The sequence below is a fragment of the Grus americana genome, chromosome 4 (genome assembly GCF_028858705.1).
Source record: "Grus americana isolate bGruAme1 chromosome 4, bGruAme1.mat, whole genome shotgun sequence".
Taxonomy (NCBI): domain Eukaryota; kingdom Metazoa; phylum Chordata; class Aves; order Gruiformes; family Gruidae; genus Grus; species Grus americana.
The window spans coordinates 57,428,882-57,450,875 of record NC_072855.1 but is presented as its reverse complement, the minus strand read 5'-3'; the positions used below and the strand labels follow the sequence as shown (position 1 = coordinate 57,450,875).

General features: G+C 40.7%; 1 protein-coding gene across 1 annotated transcript in view; it reads left to right on the top strand.

Moving 5' to 3' along the window:
- The window catches only part of COL25A1 (collagen type XXV alpha 1 chain), a 314,927-nt gene that overhangs the window by 228,054 nt on the left and 64,879 nt on the right, over positions 1–21,994 (top strand). Inside the window, exons 8-11 of the mRNA XM_054824657.1 lie at positions 1,912–1,971; positions 3,797–3,904; positions 7,548–7,583; positions 19,663–19,689. Coding sequence (XP_054680632.1) covers positions 1,912–1,971; positions 3,797–3,904; positions 7,548–7,583; positions 19,663–19,689 — 231 coding nt within the window. The remainder of the gene's footprint in view (positions 1–1,911; positions 1,972–3,796; positions 3,905–7,547; positions 7,584–19,662; positions 19,690–21,994) is intronic.

Sequence of the window (21,994 nt, the reverse complement as noted above, 5' to 3'; positions counted from 1 at the left end):
GATTTAAAGTTTATTGCTTGCTACTCAGATTTTAGTTCTTTTGTAGGTTTCTTGTTTGTACTCATTTCCATTACACGGGTATTGTAGTTTTATCTAGAAGAGGAATGGACCATGTGCACAGCAGGGCTAATGAGTCACAGATGTAAAGATTCTGGCACGTTACCATCTAATAACTTCTTTAACTTATATTCCATAATAAGATAAACGCAAATTTGATACATCTGCTTTCTAAATGATGTATCATTCCAGTCTTAGCGGTGTCTCAGGAGGGAGTTTCTTTAAATGTTTGGAGTTCTAGCCTTTTTTGGTTTTGTTTTCTTGTTATTTGTTTCTAAAGAGGAGATTTCAGGTCAGCAAGCAATGCAGTTAGCCACGCCACAGTTCCTCAGAGCAAAGTAGGAAGGCTGATAAAACTGCCGCTGGTTTTATGGCATCCACTCACAGGGTCTCAGCTTCCTCCTCTCGTGGGTGTGTATCAGGAATAAAGCTGCTGAACGCAACTCCAAGGTGCTAGTGAAGGACATGTGCGCATCAAAAAGTTACGTTGCCTTTTTTTTCTTTTTTTTTTTTGTAAAGACCAATGCGGTCTCTGTGATCCAGAGGATCTCTGGTGAGACTGCATGTGGAAACGAATAGAGCAAATATTTGCCATGTTAAAAGAATCTGCTGCAGCTCAGAGACTTGCCAGGCTGCCCTTGCCTGATGGTGCCTCCCACCAGGCCAGCTGAGCTTGCAAAGGGTTCACGCACTGTGGCAATGTGGGTTGCCCCAGCAGACCCTTCATACAGGACTTCTTGGAAGCCACCTCGTCTGGCAGCCAGAGCCAGGCACAGCCTTCCCTTTCGGAGGTGCCAAGCTGCAACGTTGCAGCCATATGCTCCAGGCCTTGCAGAGGGGCTGTGCCACCAGCTCTGCCTCACAGAGGTGGCATGTGTGCGTGCATGCGTGTAGGGAGCTTAGAGCTACCAGACTAGATTTTATTCCGTGTTCCTCAGCCTGATGTCTGTCAGCCATTGAACAAGCCTCTGATTCAGTGTGCTATGCTAAAGGCAAGGAGAGGACTTGGGGATTTCTTTCTTTAGGAGTTCACCGCTCAACTGTATAAGGTTTCAGCTTTATCAGAAAGTCTAATTTGCACACTACAAGGCAGCACAAGAAAGGTGTTGAACTGACAGCAAAATTCACCCCTTGTATTGTCACAGCAGGCCATGACTACCACACTCTTCTTTTTTATACCAGTACAGTACAAGTTCTGCACAAGTTGGTAGAGTAGGATATGAGAAACTGTATGCAGCATACAGCGCTTGAGGGGAAAAATTTTGCCCTGGATATGAAAATGTCTTGAAAATGTTGACCTTGGCCATTTCGGACTACCCAAGATCTAGCAGTAGATTGTTGTTCAGTGTTTATAATTGTGTATGTACTATCAGTGTATGTGCTGAATGTCATATGTTAAACAGAACATGAGGATCAGGATGCTAAATAAGCAAAGCGCTTCAAAATCCATGGTCGCTGCTGTCAAGTTCTGCAGCAATCCGGAGTCCAAGCTTTCTGCGTAGCTCTCTTGAAGTGCTATAGCACATTTTAATTGAAAATGGCTCAGTCATCCACTGGCTGATAATCTAACAACTGCCAAAAGATCATCACAATTTATTGTAATTTTAAGGAAAGGCACCTCTGTGGGAGTGCTCCTTCTAAAATCTCTTGATATTCTTGTTGTAAAGTAACAACTTGCATCTACAGTGTACTGCAAACCTAACTCTGTTTCCCATATGACAGAGAGGCTGTTTCCTCTCAGTAGGCAATGTGGGGTATACTAAACACAGTGTTCGTTCTGTTTGTCTGTCAGTAAATTGTCTCTGTGACGTTTGTGTTGTGCTGTTTTGGTACCATGTTATGCTGTGTCCCTAGGGTCTGCCAGGCTTCCCCACAGTCGCTGCTCTGCACAGTAATCAGATCCTCACCGTCAAGGTTTGTGGCTGACACGTACCTGTTCAGTCAGGTCTCTCTGTATCAGCATAAAAGTGCACATGAAAAATTGTTTTTCCCATGGAATGCCAATGAATCCTCATGGTGGACCTAAGTCAACCCTCACTGCCTTTGCATTGATAGAAGTATTCCTGATGCAGAGCATAGAATCAAATCTATAACTGTGTATAATATTGGCCCTGGAAACACCCACATTCCCCATGATCTTGGTCAGTATTTTGTGTTCAGATGAGATTTTTTTGTAGTTCTGCTTCCCTGAGGCATACAGGAGTGTGGAAAGTGTCAATGAACTCTATACTGGTTACATGTAGAGTCAGCTATTTGTGTTAGGTATCAGAGGTTTAATCTGTATGTACAGATTTTTTCAAAGTGCATTTGCAAATTAAGCAGGAAGGATTGAAGCAATCTGGTCAAGCTGGAACTCCAGTCCTTATTAGTATGACACCATTCTTCATGGCACAATATGCTGGTTAGAAAATCTGACTGAAAGTTGAACTGGTGCTTTGTCTCTAGAAGCTTTGCTGGAAGAACAAGATATAAAAATACTGAATTTTAGAGCCTCAGTAATGAAAAAATTAATACATGTGAAGAATTCTCACAGGAAATCTGGGGAGAAAAAAGTTACGCAGTTAACTCATTGTATATGATTAATTCATGAAGCAGTATGTCCTTGTACATTAGAGGTAAATTTCTTCAAATGAAAATGCACAGTTTCTGTCAGGCAGAAGCACCGGTTTATATTATTTTAGCTATTACAAATCTAATGAATATGTCTTTATTTCTTTCTCGGGCCTTCTGATGTCTATTCTTCAATTCTCTCATCTCTGATCTTCAACCTTTGACCTCACCTGCCTGATCAGATGGTGTTTCCTAAAATCAATCATGGGTTTCTCTCTGCTGATCAGCAGCTCATTAAACGCCGCCTCATTAAGGTAGTGCTTCATCTCACTGGAGTCTGGTTCTTCTTTACATTCAATTTACTCTTTGCTGTACCTTTTTGTCAGATGCCTTCTTAAATAGCAGGTTGTTCATTTGAAAATATTTTGAAGTGAAGCAACTGTTAATGATATTAACAATTAAAAGGCTATGGGTAGCTTTGCTAAATGACCCACATTTTAGATAAAGTCAGCTTTTTTTAGCTGTTTTGTAGTGGTGTGCTGGGAATTAAATAACTTGAGCACCATTTTTTGGTGTCCTTTTTTTAAAGGGGAAGGTAATATGTTTTGGCAACTCTTGAAAATTGGCTTTTAGAAATTAATAGGTAAAAATCATTAAGAGAATTAGCTGTCACTCTAAAACAGCTTCCTAAAATAGATGAAAAATTACGTACAACTTTGTGGGAAAGCAGTTGTTTTCCGTGCTGATTTTTTAGATCTATCTATGCATCATTGATGGGCTTGAAAAATTGCCGTGCAAACTGTGTATTCTCACATTTCTTTTTTACCTTAGTTTTGTTATGTCTATGCCAATATTGAAGCAAACAGCTGCTTATTGAAAACAGTTATTTGCTCTGGAGACCTAGATAAGTAAAATATTGCAAGGCTACCCCAAATTTTGGCATGTGTCCTGTAGTAGGACAAGCAGTTTAGAATTTGAAGCTTCTGCTCTGTGGCTGATTGCGCTGGACATATACAACCCTCAGTCTTCAAGGCAAAGTGCAGTCTCTGCCATAAGCAGTGAAGAAGCCACTGTCCAGCTCATGGCAGCTTCTTCCAGCCTGTCTTGCGCTTCTTCTGGGTAAATCAATGTCTTTTTGTGTGGTTGATGCCTCTAAAGCAAACTTGTGATGAGTTTTCTGTTGGTTTAGGGGGACCAAGGACAAGCTGGACCCCCTGGGCCTCCAGGGCCACCAGGACCCAGAGGTCCCCCAGGAGATACCGGCAAAGATGGTCCTCGCGGGATGCCTGGCATACCGGTGAGTTAGTCTGTTGCTGTCGTGGTGTCCAAATTCCTCTCAAGTGTATGCCAGCTCAGTTTCAAAGATGTTTTCTGAGGTAAGATTGGCAAGTAAGACATGTGGAAGCTGAACCATGGCCAGATTTCATGGTGTACCTGAAGTCCCAGACACACAGAACAAGTTCATAGCAGGGCCAAGAGTAACACCTAGGTTCCTTGCCTCCCACCCCTGACGGTTTCCCCACACATTCTAAGGTTTCTCAGTTGCTCATTGATGTTTAATAGCTGTGTGAGGAGGGTCTGCCCTTCTCCACAAGTAGTAAATGTTTCTCTTCAGACTTCAAGATAAAGCCAAATTTGAGACGTTATAGCATGGATGGGCTTGACTTCTCACTTCCTAGTTATTTAGCCTCAAAAATCATGGAACTAATGTAATAAACTGCTAAATGTTGCCCTAAGCATGACAAAGTTTGAGGTCAGATTCTGCCATCTTTACACAAGTGGAACTGTAGCAGAATCCAGGATATTGTTTATTTTAGGCACAGGACCAGACCCACTGCCTTTGGCACTTCATGACCTGATGCATTGTGTTATCAGTGTGGAAACACAATCACAGACATGAAGAAGCCGTGACAACTGAAATGCCACGTGTACAGATGCATGCGCACGCACACCCCGCCCCCCCCCATGATAAATAAAGATCACGGCCGAGAGGACATATATGGAACCATATAGCAAAGTGAGGACCAGCACTGGAAACAGAAACAGGTTTTCTGAAGAAAAAGCATAGCTTGTTACATGGGGCCAGGACAGGAAGGCATAAAATATCCCTGCAGGGCCTTTTTAGGTAAAACCAAGAAAGAAAATATCTACATTCCTGTTCTGGCCCTTTTAAGGTTGCCTCATCTGAAATTCTATTAACTGTACAAATATAACATAACATGGTGATAATAGTAAGACTCTGCTAAAATCTCCTGTGAAAATCCAACAAGGCTTACCTAGACCTGTAGTACTCTAGGGTTGCTCCTGCTGCTGCTGTTTTGTTTTGTTCTTTACCACCATTGCCCTGGTAAGTTCTAGCTCGAAGTTATGAAATGGCATTAAAAATCTGTTGCTTCCATTGCAATGCTTTACTTTGACCACTTCCTCATTTCCTGTTAGTCCTGCAGCACATCAGGCCTCGGGCCTCATCTAGGCCTCACTTGTCTTCTTTTAATGTCGTAAAATTGACTGCGGTCAGCAGAGTTGCTTCTAGTTTGATGTAGTGAGGGTGAGACTGGAACCAGAACCCACTTCTGACTGCAGTGATAGATTTTTATAATTGACATAGAAGAGGCTAGCAGAATCAGCTGGTGTTGCTGATCACAACATGACTGTGTGTTGCTTGGCATTTTGTGCTTTTTAGCAAAGGGAACATTAGTGTTTCTCATAACAGGAAAGTAATGCATTTTATGCAATGAGGTCATTCGATTTTATAATAGTTCTGTAGTGATTTTGACTTTAGATGGCAAGGGAGAGTTTCTTTTTATAGTTTTTTAAGCTGTGGCTATCTTAAGCCCTATAGCATTATGGAAAATCAGTTCATAATACTGCTTTAGAATCAGATACAAACAAGCACTCGGATAGAAACCATCCAGATTGCTGACTGTTGTTACCATCCTGCTCCTTGCTACTGTCCTGTACCCTCAGGTTAGTGTTGCTGATCCTCAAAAGGCTTGTTCCTCCATGGCTATGTGATACATGGTCAAGTAGGAGAGCTGTAAAGGGAAAACTTAGCCAAGAGGTAGTGACAACTTTATATTTTTAAAAGGTTTGCATGGGCCTTTGGGCTAAAGAGCTGGAGAACAAAACAATAGCCGCACTGTGTTATGAGTAGGGATGTCGCAGCCTCACACAGCTATAGGAGGATGTCCTTAGAGTGGCCAACCACCATTAGAAGGCAGATATTTCCTCTCTTGCAGTGCTAGGCAAAGCAGGGGCTTCTCGTCCAGCCTGTCCTTCTCAAGCGAGGAGCTTTACAATCACCAGAGCTATAAGATGATGTTTTGGCCCTTGCTTTACCTGTTGCCCATGCACTTGCTGTGTATCCTGAGAAAGTCAGGCAGCCAAGGTAGCAAGGCACAGGGAGCAACTCCAGCAGCCACCATTACTTCTCTTCCACAGTGTAGCAGGGTTGAGGAGCAGCCTGTGTGCCCACACGTCTCCATCTGTGCCTGCACGTCTCCATCTGTGTCATCACCACCTTGCATCCCAGAAGTCTGCATTCTGTTGCAGATACTTAAACCTTCTAGAGATGATAATGTGTTGTTTTCTCAGGCAGGAAATCTTTAGAGCTGAGGAGGTAGAAATGTTAGGGAAATGCTGTTGGGCCTGTTTCCAGCAGAGAGAGCACCAAGGAAGAGTAGGGGTGTAAGAAAGGGTTGTGCAGCCTTCTGTTAAGCTTTTCTTTGGATGTCAACAGAAGAACCTGTTGGAATCGGAACATACTTGCTTTCCTACAGAGTGATGCCTAGAATAGGTGCCTTCCCTTTGCATCACACAGACACCAGCACAAAGATTTTGAAACTTTAACACCTCCAAAAAGAAGTAAAAGGAGAACGAGGTTGGTAATAAGACAATAGAATATGATATAAACTCTTGAAATTATTTCACCATTATTTCCCAACATTTATAGGGATATCTTGATGCTTACTTCCAGATGTATGATTGCTGTATATGTAAATTAGCAAGATTTCAGCATGAGGTGAAAACTCTAAGCTTGGGTAATTAGCTGTCAGAAACCGGTGCCTGTGTGGTTTCTCTCTCCTGTGTATCTCAGTGTGTTTGCAGATGCTACATGTTTGCTTCTGAATGCAATGCATATACCCAGAGAAGCAGTTCTGATTCTTTTTGGTTGCCAAGAACAACAACGTCAGAACAGTTCTCATCAGTTTTTTGACAGGTTTTCTTTTATGACAAAGCTGCTAAAGAAGATCCTGCAGCTGTGCTGATGCAAGAGCACATGGGCTGCCCTATGCTCTGTTGGGTTTACAAGGGAGTGATCTGTAAACTAGATCACTGAAATGATAGGATGGGTATTTTTAGCCCTTATTGTATGACTGATATGTTTTACTGTCTCTACAGACAGTTGTTTGTGTTCATATGGGAAGAAAGGGGAGAAGATAGATTCTGGCTTTATGTAAAGCTGTGCCCACAGAAAGAATACATTGGAAAAATGAAGGGTTACCATTTTGCATGGCTTCAAAATACCAATATTCATGGGTTTATGGAACATGATAATTTGCAATGGTAAGTTATGCCTTCTGATGTAAACAGTGGGATTCAGCATATATGTGAAAATAACATTTCTCTGTGTCCTTTAGCACCGCTGACTGGAATGGAATATTATGTTTGGAACCAAGGTACAGAGTCAGGACACCAATACTTAACTGTGGCCTCAAGAAATATAGCATTACATGATTCTGAAATAGTACTTTGGCTCTTAAAATCTCTGAGATTTGGTCTACTAGTTTAAAAAACAAAAAAGTAATATATTTAATGTGCAGTCAGCTGTCATACCTGTTTAAGAATGGAATTTTTAAGATACGTTATTATTAGGTAGAAAAGTGAATTCAAGACATGTTACTGAAATTCTTAACTCTTTTTTATTTATTTATTTTAAGGGTGAGCCAGGTAAACCAGGAGAACAAGGATTGACAGTAAGTACTCTTCCTGTTTGCTAAGAAACTGTAACAGATACCTGACATATACACTTTTTAAAATGTGAAATTCCAAAAAGCTTTATAGCTGTGTATTTCCTGACCTTCCTTTGTCACAGCCTATTTGAAGCCTCATTTCTGAAGAAGACATGAGAAAAACAACATCCTCTTTTTACATACAGTTGCCTGTCATATAAGGCCAACTTCATCTTTAAGCTTGCAGAAGTACAGGGAAATAAAACAGCTAAGGGCACAGCAAAGCGAAAAAAGAGCCAAGTCAGGCGTTCTCAGTTCCTGGCCCCAGCTTATCACTTTCTCTGAAGTTGAGCTGTTTCCACCTTGAGACCATTGAGCAGCACAAGAACCATCTACTTGTTTTAAGGGCCAAAGTCTTAGCTGTCTCTGTGACAATAGCTCTGGCCCTTTGCCTGGTGGAACAGTGAAGACACAGCACAGCATGCTCCTCTCCTGAGATTTTGTTTTTTCCCTGTGTGTGAGAGAATGTAACAGCCAAATGAATGCTTTTTTTACAAATATTCAGATATGGGAGTAGGTGATTTCTGTTGCATCAGGAACTAATTAACCCTATTCATTTGGAAGCAAATTGAAGCTCCACTGGTTGTAAATCAGCTTCAGCCACAGGGTAAGGCATCAGAAGTTTCTGCCTGTCACGTATTCCCAGAACTGTGAAACATGCGGTGTTTTTTTCCCTTAAGATCTCCCTAAGCACTCATGGTCTTTCTTATTTTTATGAGAGATGACAGAATTGTAGCCCATGGCATGTGGTTTTGATTCCTGAATGCTTCTGAGGAAGAAGATTATACGCTCAGCAATCAGTGCAGATATGATTGCTATCTGTTTGAATTTATGAAGTTTTAAACAGGTGTGATGATATTTTACCTTGACAAATTGGAAAACATTTTGAATTGACAAAATCCAATATCTTTTGGAAGAAAAAAATAAGATTCTGAGACTCAGAAATTCCTGCTGTGATCAGGCAGTTAAAGTCCTGTACTTTTTCATTTCGAGATAATGGTTTAACAAAACCAAAATCAAAGCCTCCCAAAGGTACCACCTAGTGTTTTAGCATGCTTCCGGGCTATTTTCTGTTCTGCCATCTTGGTTTCTGAGGGCCTGTTAATAATGGGTGCAATAGCTGGGAAGGGAGGGGTTTTGTTTGTTTTATTTGGAATATTCTTCTATTTGAGCTCTGGATAAAACTCACTCAGATTCTGCAAGAGTGTCTTCCTTCTATTCAAGACTAGATCTTCGGGGTCACAGAATCCCTGAGGGCTTTTAAAGCAAAACAGTCCATCACCTTTTAGTCTCCACGTTCAGAAGATTCCCACTGCTCTAATGTAATCATCTGTGTGCAGGAACTGAGAACTGCAACTGATCTGTTTCTCTGTATGCAGGTGTGTTTAAATAGGGAGAAAATCAAGTCAGCAAGCTTGAATTAGAGAAAGATCCCAGATTACATAAATTTCCAGGTCCAAATGCCTGCTCTGAAAGTCAGTCTGATGGCTTAAATGTTAGGTTGTGTATAGATCAAGAGCATCAGAGTATCAGGGAGGTAATTAATTTCTTTTTATTCTCCTTGGTGCTTCTGACATACTCCTCATGCCAGTACAGATTTCCAGACTCTCTTCCCTGTGGAAAGTGCTACAATTATTCAGGTGTTGTCTAGCTGCTTCTGACATCTTCCATCATGCATTTTAATATTGGAAATTGAGGCATTACTACATAAATGGCTGATTTCCCAACAAGTACACCATAAAATTGTGTTGCCAGAGAAAATAGGTATAGTATAGTTTGCTGTGGAGAACACAGGCCTTTGCCTACCTGAGATTCTTCTTCTGCATTATCTACGTATTATTTTTTCAAGGTAAATGAAAACGGAGATCTCTGCCCAGAGGAACCTCTAGGTTAATTCTGCAGGAATTCTTTTGTAAGGAATTGCCTTTGTTTCACACCAAGAGTCTGAAGTCTAGGTTAGCTTCCTGGTTTTTTTCTTCCTGATGAAATTGAAACTGTGAAGTTGATGGGTCCCATACAGTACTACCAGTCCTGGTCTCCCAGAGGTCCACTTGTTGGGGTGTACTGTGGTTTCCTACTTGCCCATGTGTTCAAGGCTCTTTTCAGTAAGAAGCAAGTACTGTGGCATGTACTCTGGTTCTTCATCCAGGATGAAGGCAGGATACAGCCACGGAGAGCAGCAGATGCTGTGAAACAGTCCTTACAGTTTGGATGTACTTGCTGAAGTTTGTGGAAGCTGAAGGCTATTTGTAGCCCATAGGATCATGCTCTCAGCAGCTTTAAATCCCATGGTGCTGTTCAAGTGAAGAAGAGCTGCAAGGCTGGCCTATAGATTAGAAAAATGGGGATAGAAGCTTTTGTCTTTCAAAAGTGTTTTTAACACCTCTATTCGGTAACATGCCTTGGTATTTCTAGATGAATGTACAGATTATTGATAGAGCTGGTAAACTCAGTTTTAACCTGTGAACCAACAATAGCACAGCTTGAAATTACTTAGTTTTCTATTTTTTCTTCTTACAAGAAGTGGAATAAATTTCTTGAAGAGCACAAGATAGTAGATAAAGAGATAACAGTGTTTTCCAGCTTGTGTCTCAGAATGTACCACAAACCTATTACACACATTGAGTAACTTGTGACCTACTCAAACAATGTGTGCCTTGATTCACAAAAAGTTGAAACAATTTTAATGTATTTGGAGTTCTGGGAATGTTCATGTTCTCCTTTCAGTGAAAAAGGAAATCATAGAATCATAGAATGGTTTGGGTTGGAAGGGACCTTAAAGATCATCTAGTTCCAACCCCCCTGCTGCAGGCAGGGACACCCTCCACTGGACCACGTTGCCCAAAGCCTCATCCAACCTGGTCTTAAACACTTCCAGGGATGGGGCATCCACAACCTCTCTGGGCAACCTGTTCCAGTGCCTCACCACCCTCGCAGTAAAGAATTTCTTTCTAACATCTAATCTAAATCGACCCTCCTTCAGCTTAAACCCATTACCCCTTGTCCTGTCACTACACTCCCTGATAAACAGTCCCTCACCATCTTTCCTGTAGGCCCCCTTCAGATACTGGAAAGCCGCAATTAGATCTCCCCGGAGCCACCTTTTCTCCAGGCTGCACAATCGCAACTCTCTCAGCCTGTCCCTCAGATGGGTGCTCCAGCCCTCTGATCAGCTTTGTGGCCCTCCTCTGGACTCTCTCCAACAGCTCCATGTCTCTCCTGTACTGGGGCCCCCAGAGCTGGACGCAGTACTCCAGGTGGGGTCTCACCAGAGCGGAGCAGAGGGGCAGGATCACCTCCCTCAACCTGCTGGTCATGCCTCTCTTGATGCAGCCCAGGACATGGTTGGCTTTCTGGGCTGCAAGCGCACACTGCCGTCTCATGTTGAGCTTCTCATCAGTCAATACTCCCAAGTCCTCCTCCTCGGGGCTGCTTTCAATCCATTCCTCGCCCAGCCTATAGTCGTGCTTGGGATTGTGCCGACCCACGTGCAGGACCTTGCACTTGGCCTTGTTGAACTTCATGCGGTTTGCACGGGCCCACCTCTCCAGCCTGTCAAGGTCCCTCTGGATGGCATCTAGTAGCTCTAGTGAAGACATGGCAATTTACTCCAACTGAGAATCTGCTGCCATCTTCTCCTTCGTTTTTAATGAAGTTCTGTGTCAATAAAGAAAAAGAAAATCATGTTTCAGATGATATTGTGAGAGAGGGCAGTAATAACCTTTCTCCCTCTCAGGCAGGGGAGGTTTGCTTGGACCATATACAGAGAGTGACAGAGTTCTCTGTCATGAGTTCTGCTCTGGCACAAGAGAGCTCAACCTGTCTTAGGTGTACAAGGGAAATTTGCCTTGAAGCCAGGGAATGGCTTCTCTTTTTCCCCATTTCCAATGTAAGTATGTGTGGGTTGGGGCAGGGTGGTGGGAGGAAATGTTAAGGAAAGCTAGTCGTTGCTTACAGGGGTGTCCCATTCCCTGTTGAAAATCTTTCCAGATTGTCAGAGTGCCAGTGTGCTTCTATTGCTCTTCCTTCCTTGCGGTTGAGATGTTTGGGAGAGCTGTTTGCAAGGGGTTTTTTTCTCTATATAATGCTGCGTCAGGAAGACTCTCTTTTCTCTTTGAGCCAAGAGAGTTCAATTTCTTTTTAGGTGAGATGGAGACTTAGGTTTAAGTTAGAAAGGTGTGACTGTATGCATCTTTAATGTTAGAAAGGAATGTAAGAATGACTAGTTAGTTGCAATTTGTGTCTGGTTTCCATGGCACTTGAAAGCTCTGCAGATCTACTTTCTGTAAGAGTTGAAGGTATCATTGCTCTGTGCAGAAAGTATTAAGAAAATTCATAGGGAGGCCAAGCAGTGGGGCAACCAAAGGGATTAAGTTTTGAAATGTTATGTGGAACTAGCAAAATGTATGCTATGCAAGAGGGAAGGCCGGTAGTTTCTTTAGCTTTTCAACGTTTTCAGTTAGAGTTGTGTCCTGCCTCTCATAATTCAGCCTTCTTCCCGTGCCATTTGTCTGCTCTTCCTAATGACAAGGACTCTTAAATACCATACAAGAGTTTTTCTGGTTTACCTTCTCATTTTTGGTATGAATCATAAATGAATTTGTGATTCTTTTCTACCTAAGAGCTAGGATTTCTGGTTGCAGACTATTCATGAGAACTTAAAGTGAGTCAGTGATGGGAAATCTCAAAGGCTGACACTGATAGATCAACATTTTCAGATTCATAAACTGCAATAGGATAGAAGGTGTGCATGGGCTGTTTTCGTTTCTGATTTCCATGTGGGAGATTTTTCAGTGCTTTTATGTTTAAAGTATTTTAAACTAGTGCATAGTAATAAAAATTTGGAAGATCAAAATTTGCAATGTTTTCAGCTCCTTGGAAAAGAAGTACATTAAACATGTTCAGTATATGAATCAACCACTTCTTGTCACTGAACCCCCCCTCCCGAATATTATTTTATCCCCCAAAATTGGCTTTAAGGACAGATAAATAATTTTGCAGATGTTTTGCATGAACAGAACACTCCAGAATAACCAGAGAATTCAGGTAAAGGTGTCTCTTTGCAAAAGAAATCTATGCTATAATGATTAACCCAAATGCAAAATCCCTCTGCTTTAAGATATATTGTTTTCCAAACTAGTAGTTTTGTGCTTATACAGTCTTGCTGGGCAACCGTTCAAGAAAATAAGACCTAATGTTACTGCTTTTACTAGTTATTCAGGATAAAGAGGATGTTCTTCCAAAGGATATTGCCACTTCTGTGAAAGACAGTGGAAAAGTGTAGCCTTGCAGTTAAGTCTGCAAAATGTCACATCTTTAAAATGAATTAATATTAATTTTTCATCTTGGGTTAAAATGAACAAAATGAACTCACAGGGACCAGGCAGAACTTACTAGGAAATGCTGCTGGCTTCAATTCAGCCTTTCAGGCCAATGGTCAAAGCCAGATCCTCAGGTGGTGTGAATCTTCATAGCTCCTCTGGGAAACTACTAATTGTGATTTTGTTTTCAGTGGCCAGAGTTCTGCAGCAGCCTTCTTTGTTTCATTCTGGTAGCATGTTCATAGTAAATTTTATAAGGTGTTGTTCTTAAGCTGTTCAGCTATAAAAGTTTACTAAGAACTAGCAGATGAAATGGAAATTCTCAGCCTCTCGCAGCAACTATTCTTTTTTGCCCCCCAATACAATTGTATTGGCCTTAACTTGCAGGAAATCTCAGAAAAAGTCTTTGGCATTTTATAACCTCTGTACTTCAGTAATGACTGCCACAACAGTGACTAAGAGAATGATGATAAGAAGCTCTACCTGAGCACTAATTAATAGTTATTGCTGCTCTTTTCATCATTTAAGGTAGATAGCATGGGAGGTGGGCACTGCTTAATCAGAAGTTACATGAGGTTTCCCATCATAGATGATCTGTTTTCTTAGCTGGTCGTTCTTTTATCTAGGTGATTCATCAATAGTAAAGCATTGCACATTTCGATACTAGTACTCTAGAAATTGCAGTCTTTATGAAACACTCCTCAGCCATGCAAGAACACATTTTCAGAATTACATCACGTGCCTGTTACACACAGAAAATGGGATCAGTGGATAGAAAACAGGCTCCACTAAAATACAGATAAATATTTTGTATGAAACCTGTGCTTTCCTCTTCATGTACATCTGCTAGTTCAGGTTTCCTTCTAAAGTTCTTTGTGTTGTTAGACTGGTAAGAAATTGGTTTCCAGGAGTAAGGAATTGATTGTCTCCCTGTACTCGGCACTGGTGAGGCCACACCTCGAGTACTGTGTTCAGTTTTGGGCCCCTCACTACAAGAAGGACATGGAGGTGCTGGAGTGTGTCCAGAGAAGGGCAATGAAGCTGGTGAAGGGTCTGGAGCTCAAGTCTGACGAGGAGCGGCTGAGGGAACTGGGGTTGTTTAACCTGGAGAAAAGGAGGTTGAGGGGAGACCTTATGGCCTTCTACAACTCCCTGAAAGGAGGTTGTAGCCAGGTGGGTGTTGGTCTCTTCTCCCAAGTAACAAGCAATAGGACAAGAGGAAATGGCCTCAAGTTGCACCAGGGGAGGTTTAGATTGGATATTAGGAAAAATTTCTTCACTGAAAGGTTTGTCAAGTACTGGAACAGGCTACCCAGGGAAGTGGTTGAGTCACCATCCCTGGAGGTATTTAAAAGACGTGTAGATGGGGTGCTTAGGGACATGGTTTAGTGGTGGACTTGGCTAGTGCTAGGTTAATGGTTGGACTTGATGATCTTACAGGTTTTTTCCAACCTAAATGATTCTATGATTCTATTCTAAGTGTTTAATGAGGCACCAAAAGAAAAATATCTGTTCTCAGGGACAGTCTTAGAACTTCTTTTGTCCCATAGAAATGTAGATGCAGTACCTCCTAGAGGCCTTCTAGTTACAAAGAGCTTTTACTTTGCATAGGAAGTATGGAACTTCAGAAAAACAGAACTCTTTTATATATTTTTTTCCAAAGATTTGGAATAAGAGAGCTTTTGTATGACAGTGTATTGCACCATTGTGATGTATTTCACTGTATAACTTTTTCAGTATACAAAAACCTTCACTTTTCCATTATATTTTTGTTAGGCATTTTCATTTGGTGTTTGTGCTCACTGTCGATGAATTCTGATGCCTTGTAAAACAAATCATTACTGGTGCCCCAGACTTGCAAATTGAAAATGCCCAAGCTTTCTATTTCATACATTTATTTAAATGTTAAACAACTGATCAGTAGAAGTCAAATGCAAAAACACCTTGAGAGACTGTTGCTAATGTATCACACCCTGAATTATTGTGCTTTGAAAATGCAACTTTAACCTTTACAGAGCAGAGTTATTTCTTGTTTTGTAGCTTGCTAAAGCACAAGGAACAGAGTAAGCTTAAAAGGAAAATATAACCGTAACATTAGAAGGGAGGTCTAGGAAAAATTCTGGACTTAGAAGATTTGTTCTAACTACATTTAGGGCAGTCTTTTCAGTTTTGGTTTGGTTTGGTGTTTTTTTAATTTATTCCAGATAGTTATTTGTCAAGGGTCAACTGAAATGTCCAACTTCATTCGATGATTTCTATGATGCCAAAGTTTGGTATGATACAAGCTCTGGAGGTCTGTTGATTTCAGAAAACAGTGATTGAAGAATTGCATGTGTAGTGGAAATATTTTACTTTTAAAAAACACAGTTACATAGAAGACTTTTATAAACATTTGTTTATTCTTGGTTACCCACTTTTCCAAGTGCTTAAGTAACTATCAAATAATTCTCCACCTCCAGAGAAACACAGATGGCAGTTGAATTTCTTCAGAGCAATGCACAATTGCACATGATGGCAAAGGGTTCTTCTGAAGTGTTCATGATATCTGAAACTATGAGAACTATTTTTAATTTTTATTATATTTAGTTATCTTCCTATTCTGGACAACTCTCACAACCAAAATTTTCAGCCCTCTCAGTTAAGTTTCTCAGAGAATGTGTGTCAATTTAAAGAAAAGCCACACAATTTTCAAAAATGCTAAGCAGTCACTTCATCCAAACAGTTTTCATGAAATTTCACTGGAATTTTTTAAGCCTAAATGCTCTTTATATGATGAGCTTTTTAACATTAGTCACGAATGGTTTAGGAGTTGATTCTGAGCATCCCTACATGGAAATTCTGGCAGCTTCCAATGATGCAGGCAAAAGACAAATAGTTACTATCAAAATCATCTGCATAGACTACTATAGAGTAATTTGTTGATCAGTTATAGATATCTTATATGTGTGTACATATAGGCAGGAGGTGAAAGAATTCTATGACTTTTGTCTTAAAGGGTTTTGTTTTACCTCCTTCATATTCCCACGGATGATAGTGACAGAGGCTGAGTGACAATATATTAGCTGTGGTAGTAGATTGAGGATTGAGCCTCCAACTAGTGAAGACTACTGCATGTTTCATACGTGCCTGATCACTGCAGAGCAGAAGCTTTGGGCTTCAGGGGAATGAGGTGGGGAGCAGTGGTAGCAGTTGTCTGCACTGGGCTGCCTGGACCCGGTGGCAGAAGAGCTATCCAAAGTGAGGTTTATCTGAGTCTGCATTTGCAAAACATCCCTTTGGTTTTACTGGAGCAACCAGCATGGCCAATATACCACTGCAACTGTTATGGAACACAGAACAGCTGAAGAAAAAGAAAGGAAAACCAAACAATCTAAGAAGTTGGTTGGGAACCTTCGTGTATTTCTTGCTTTCTTGATTTTGATTGCTGGTCTTGCTGTCTGTTAATCAAGTGGGCCACACAGCATTCTCCCCAGTTCAGTAGAATAATCAGGGAAAAAAATCCACATAGTCATATTGAATTTCCTATATGGATTCTTCTAGAAGCTATCAATTATACCTCAAAAAATGAACTTAAGTCTTGGGTTTGTTTGTTGTTTTGGGGTTTTTTGTTTTATCCCTTCATGTTCCTCTTTCTCCCAGATTGTATTTACTTGCTTATTTCTATCTCTCCAGTGTGATTCTGTGCCTTGCTCAGAGAATGTAGGTAACACATAGAAAATAGGCACTTTACAGTAATTATGGAATGTTGTACAGTGGTTTTTTTGAAGTATTTTTAGTAATTTAATTTCAGGTTTTCTGTTTAAGTGGCTGCTGGCAGGCTTATGTGGAGGAGGGATGGGAGCTGTCAATGGAGGAGCTGCTAAGTTTCCAGTGGCTTTGAGCTTCTTTCCCGATGCTAGGGAGCAGTGCTTTAAAGAAAAAATGATCCTATTCAGCTACATTTTACAGTCTAAACATTCAAAGGATGAGAAACACTTGTCGTCATGTGCAAATTGTGGTACTAGCATTTTAGTTAAACTTTTACTTGCAATTAGTTTTCTTAGCATAGTGCTGAAGGTAGCTGTCTTGTTGAGGGCTGTTGTTGTCATCAAGTGTCATGGTAGCTCAATGGGCATAAGACACCAGAGCCGTTCCCAGTTTGAGTAGATGCTTAAGTACCAGAAATGGAAAATTGCTAATTGTATAAAATATTTATTGATAAGTATCTGCAGTTTCTTTTCTCGGAATGATTCATTTTAAAGGCACTATAAGAGCAGGACTATGCTACTATGTAAATATTTTCTTATTCAATAATTCCTCTAGAGGATCTGGAATGATGGCAACAGTGAGGGGGAAATTCTGAGAAAAGATCATTTTCTGGAGACATCTGCAATGTCTTGAATTGTATCCATCCCACAGGCTGACAGCTGCAAGCACCAGGCACAAAGTGCTCAACAGAGCAGCACATTTAACGGGTTACTTTGGGGGACAGTATTAATAAGTGAATGATCATTTTACCTTCAAATAGTAACTTTGTATTGAGGACTCCCAAATGGTAATTTAATACAGCTGAATGTCTTTAGAAGGTTTTGTTAGCTTCTTAAGTAGTTAGAAACTGAAGAAGGGAATATCCATTCCTTGGACATAAAAGCAGCAGGTATGAGCTATGAAGGTAGTCTTCAGTTGTTCTGTATTCAGTCTGGCCTGCTGATGGAGATATTTTTCTTAAGACCTGAAATATCCCCAAAATGCAATTGGTTAATATGCAAAAGGCCAACAGATAGCTGGTGCCCAGACTGTAGACATTTGGAGCCTATTTTGGTAATGGTGATGTGGGAAAGCTCTAGTTCGAGCATTAATTTCTTGGAGTTTTTAAGATGTTAGCCAAACTTGCATCTTTCTTACAGAAGAGGAGGATTCCTGGTTCATCACCTGCCATGGTATCAGGCACTGGAAGAAACTTACTTCCTTCTCTGGAAGAAAGGGAAAAAACCTGTTTGTGGAGAATGTTGTTATATCTGTGGTTCCTTACCCAGCAGACCACTCTCACCTACCAACATCCTCTTGATTTATCTAGGTTTTTTCCCTGTCTTCAGTTTTCTTGAAGACTGTTTGCAAGCAATGCTTAAGAAATAGACTGTTCTTCATTTTCCACATTCAGTATTACTGGTGTCCTCAGCCTCTAGCAAGTCTTAGGGTTAGAATTCAGGCATTTACTGAAAAGAAGTCCTGATTTAAACAGCAGGTTTTTTGAAATGCAGTGGGCTGGGGGCATTTTTCTCCAGTCTGAAAAAGCAGATGATCACTCTACTTGCTGCTCTGACCATCACCAGTGCTGAATGCTTGGGAACTTGTGCTTCCTTTTGAAGACAAGGGAGTAAACTTGTCACCCTGCACCTCACAGGTGGCTTTCCATTAACAAAATCTGTCCCTACAGTCAAAAGGAGGTGCTTACAAGACCCTAGTTCTGCTGAGGCAATCAGACACAAGTTTCAAGAAGTAACACCAACATATGTTTTTGCAAGGTTTGATGCCCAACCTTTGATATATGAATCCACATCTAAAATGGCAAGTTTTTCACTGATGTGGATCCAGGACCCAGAATTACCACTAGTGGAGCTTTGCCATGTTAGAAGTTTAAAGTTGCGTCGGAGCAGTGTTCCAAGAAGCCCTGCATCTACCCACAGTGGAGGGTTCTGCCTAACTTCACACTACCTTAAGAATAAAATTGACCGTACATTTTGAAGCAACAATCCTTTTCTTTTCTGAATAATTGCAGTTCTGATATCAATCAATTCTTCTTTTATTCTTTCACACATCAGAAGGATTTGGATTTTCCATTTTGGATTTTTGTTTTTCACCCTCATGGACTCAGAATTCACTCTACTTGATATAGCACCAGCAGCCATAGTAGGAATATAGGGAAAAAGGTGTGAACATGGTCTGGTTCTTACCAAAACAGACTGCCAAAATGTCAAAGACATGGCTGATCTATTTCCCTGCTGCCTCCCGTCTCCATTGTGGCCACAAACCACCTGGGTACTTCAGAGACACCAGATGAGAAAGGGGTCCTATTAATATTAATGAGACTTTAACTCCTGTATGACATTAAGCACTTAAGCTTTCCTGAATTGATATGTCTCTTCCTGCCTTCTCAGGTCATGGGGACAAAATGGTGATTCTTTACTTCCCAAGACCATTCTTAATGAATTCTAAAATTAATTCTTAATGATTTTTCTCTAACTGGCAAATGATGGCACAGATCACTTGTTGGGTAAAACATACTCATGCTGATACCTAGCAGGTGAGGAGATTTAGAGGCTTATGCTTCTCTCTGTCTTAAAAATATTTGTTTGCATAAACCTTGTTTTTATGCTGCTGAGCAGATATATGAGTGTGGACACACAACTTGCTGTTAGCTGGTATCAGAAAGAGAAAAACCACAGTCATCTTAATGCTGACAGATTTGTCAGTATTAGAAGAAACAGATGGGTTGGAAGCGAAAAGATTAGAAGGGGGGAAAATTTGAGTCTTCCAGTTAGTAGTTAGATCAGTTCCAAAAGAGAAGAGAAAAGATCCATTGTGCATTTTGAGCATAAAGTTTTACTTTTCCTTGATGTATAAAACATCAGCTGGTTTCAGTCCAGTATCAGAAAGCTTTCACAATAAGACAGTTTTAATTGGTCATTTCAGTTTAAATTGGCTAGAGTTATGATGTTAATTGAATTGTTTTCCCTTTGCAGGGACCTCAGGGGCCTCCAGGACAAAAGGTATAGTATAAACAACAATACTGTGAAAGTGATTATTCCTCCTGGTGCCAAATTGCAAGCAGAAAAGGTGAATGGAATTAGCTACTGTACACCGCATTGAATCACTTAGTTTAGGCTCTGAATTTTGTTTTTGCAAAATGCAGTCGCATAACGTGAGACATCAGATTTCTCATTTCCCCCATCGTAGGAAGTCCAAGCAATGCAGAGCAGACTGTTTTCAATCTGTCTGCTTAACTCTCAGGTGAGAAGGTCACTATAATTTTCTTATTCATGCCCTGGTACAACTAGGAAACCAAAGTTAAAACATTGTGAAAGGTGGGGAGATAGAGTTTCTGATTAAATGCATGTCCCTACTCAAGTAGATCAGTGCCATATGACTAAAAAATTGACCAGCAGAAACAAAGGACATAGGTGTTGCTGATAAATGGTGCTTGGTTGGCGGTGTTCAGGTGGTCTGCCGGTGTCTTCCTGTTCCTTTGGTAACCTGAGACCTGACTTCCTGGGAATGCTTTCAGCATTATTTACGCTCATTAAAGCTTACTGCCTCAGTTTGATGGAGTGAGCTTAGGATTTATGGAATTACACCATTAAAACAGTCCTAGATATATCGGCAATAACAGCTGGTGGCACTTTTCCAGCATCTCACCCACGCACCACCCAGGCAAGTAATTTTCTAGTTGATTTCAAATGATTAAAAATTGTATGGAAGATATTTAATAAAACAGGCTTATTTTGTTTAAAGAAAAAAAAGAGGAAAGGAATAAGTAGTATTAACATATGTGAGAAGGATACTATCTCTGGTCTTCTGAGATAATATTCTTTAAGGTGAAGGTTTTCTTGCATCTGTTCAAATGGAACTTTTTGAGTAAAAGAAAGAAAAATTTACTGATATGTAAAAATGTAATCCCAAAGCATATAAATTGGTGGAATTTTGTCAGCTGTGAACTGTACAGAGTTTGCAGGCTGGAGGAGAGGGCTACCCTTCATGTTTGGCAATGCAGGAATGTGGCATTGTAAAGCTGTACTGATGTCTCAGTGGCCATTATAAAATTATACCCTAAGACTTGAGGAGGAGGGTATTTTACATCAGCAAAACCCATGTGCTGATGAGCTTTTGAATATCTGATAAACTTTTACTTGGCATGTTAGAATCAGCTTTATTTACACTTTCTAACATGCTGTGTCTCGTAAGAAAAATCAACAGCTATACAAGACTTACTGAGCGGAGAATCTTTTATAACTAGAATAGTTTATTGAGGCTGATGATTTAATGCCCTCCTGAGCTTTGTCTTCTAGTTTTCTGGAAAAATTATACAAAGATGCGAAAATGTTCACTAGGGCCCCTTTGCAGTGGCTAGCCATCATGACCCTGCATCCAGCAAAAAGAGGCAACAGGAATGCCAAAGTGGAAGCTTTGGGAGTAAGGGGAAAGCATTCTGGATCATGGAGATATGCTGGGATGTCAGTGTGTTATTTCTTGCTGACTTGCAGCTCTGTTATGAGCTGGAGCATCCTGGACCTTCAAATGTTGGAGGTTTTTTGAGACCCTCATGAGTTGCTTCCTTTTCCTGTTTCACAGGACTTCTCAACTCTATTCATTGACAAACATGTGCATCCGTTTTGGATGCATTCCCCTCGGGTGTTGGTGCCTTTTGACTAAACCATTTCTAGAGAAACCTCTAACCAACATGAATAGAGGGGGAAATGTCATGCACTGATTCTTGGGATGGAGAGAAAGCAGGGCATGAAGGGATTCACAGGGTGCCTATTTGTTTTAAGGGTTCTGGGAAACTGCACATTTCACTGTTGACAAAGCCTCTGCCTTTCCCAGTCCCCTGGCCTCTTTTTAGGGTGCCAGCCTTTCAAATAGCTATCATGTTTTTATATCCTGTTAAGGTGTTTAAAAATGAAAAATAAAAATTATGCTTTCACTTTCCTTGCTGAGCAACACCATTTTTACATAAAAAGAGGAGAATGCTGTGTAAGCACATGCAGTTTTCCTGCTTTCCTCATGCCTCAGGTTTTGACTGAACATTGTACCAGCAGTCGCACAAGTTCCTTCAAAAAAACTGTCCATCCTATGGAAACTTAAAGTGTGAGAGATTTGTAAAATGATCCCTCCGATGTTACAGGTCAACACTAATATTTTACTTTCCTTTGTCTGCTCCTTGTGTTTGGCCTGTGTTGGCTTTTAAATTTTGATTGCAGTAATGCCGATGCAATTTAAAAGGGTATCTGTAATTTGCACTGTCAGGCCAAATTGTTGCAGATTATCTGTTAAAAGCTCTAAGATAGATTGGCACTA